The 803-nt window shown below is 61.9% G+C and overlaps 1 protein-coding gene across 1 annotated transcript in view; it reads left to right on the top strand.

Annotated features, from left to right (window-relative positions):
* LOC118452545 (basement membrane-specific heparan sulfate proteoglycan core protein-like) overlaps positions 1 to 233 on the top strand; it is a 1330-nt gene extending 1097 nt beyond the window's left edge. The window contains exon 4 of the mRNA XM_035896908.1: positions 193 to 233. Coding sequence (XP_035752801.1) covers positions 193 to 233 — 41 coding nt within the window. The remainder of the gene's footprint in view (positions 1 to 192) is intronic.
* Positions 234 to 803: the final 570 nt, after the last annotated feature.

Here is an 803-nt window from a genome sequence, read left to right as displayed (position 1 = left end):
GTAAAGGCGTTAAACCTGCTCATCCCCTCTTGCACAGCCCTGAGCCCCCATTCCAGGGGTGCTCTGCTCTCCAGAGCGACCCAACCCACGTTCTCCCCCCCATTCCCTCTCCTTTCCCCCTCTGCAGATGGATGTCCTTCCTGGTCGCTGCTGCTGGGGCTGCCCTGCGTCTCCCTCCTTTTCCTGCTCCAGCTGACCATCCTGCTCTGCAGACGGCGTCTGGCCAGAGGTGACCCCCTCAGGTCCCCCTCGCAGCCCCATCGCCCCAGCTCTCTCCTCGCCTCCCCCAGCCGCCCGCATGCCCACTCCTGAGACCCACCCAGGAGGTAAAACCATTTCCTCAACCCCTGGCCTGAAAGAAATTCGTTTATTGACAGCCTCCTAACACTGTGCTGGTCAAAACCCAACACCCCTCGCATTCAGAATTTCCTTTGGACTTTCACTGGGGGGAAAAAAACCCCACCAGCACGGGGAGAAAATTCAGCCCTGGCTGGTGGTGCTGGTGCAAACGCTGCTGCTGCACCCCTGGGCTCCTGCCTGGAGCATCACCCAACGTGTCAGTCGCTGCCCAGGGTCACCCAAAAGCCGAGGGTAAAGCTCGTCTGGGTCTCAGCTCACACTCGTGTCTGGCTGCTGGCACCACGAGCGGGGAACCCAGGCATTGGGGGTCCTCCCAAATCCCTCTACGGGGGGAGTGCCGCAGCCTCCCACCCTGCATCCCAGCCCTTTGCATGGCAGGAGCAGCTCAGGAGCAGCCGGACTGTTTCAAGAAGCGTCCAGGTCGCCCCCACGGCTGGGTTAGG

Source organism: Egretta garzetta, unplaced genomic scaffold, assembly GCF_000687185.1.
Source record: "Egretta garzetta isolate BGI_Z169 unplaced genomic scaffold, ASM68718v1 scaffold1136, whole genome shotgun sequence".
Taxonomy (NCBI): Eukaryota; Metazoa; Chordata; class Aves; order Pelecaniformes; family Ardeidae; genus Egretta; species Egretta garzetta.
The sequence above is the reverse complement of the archived record's forward strand: the minus strand, read 5'-3'. Positions and strand labels throughout refer to the sequence as shown.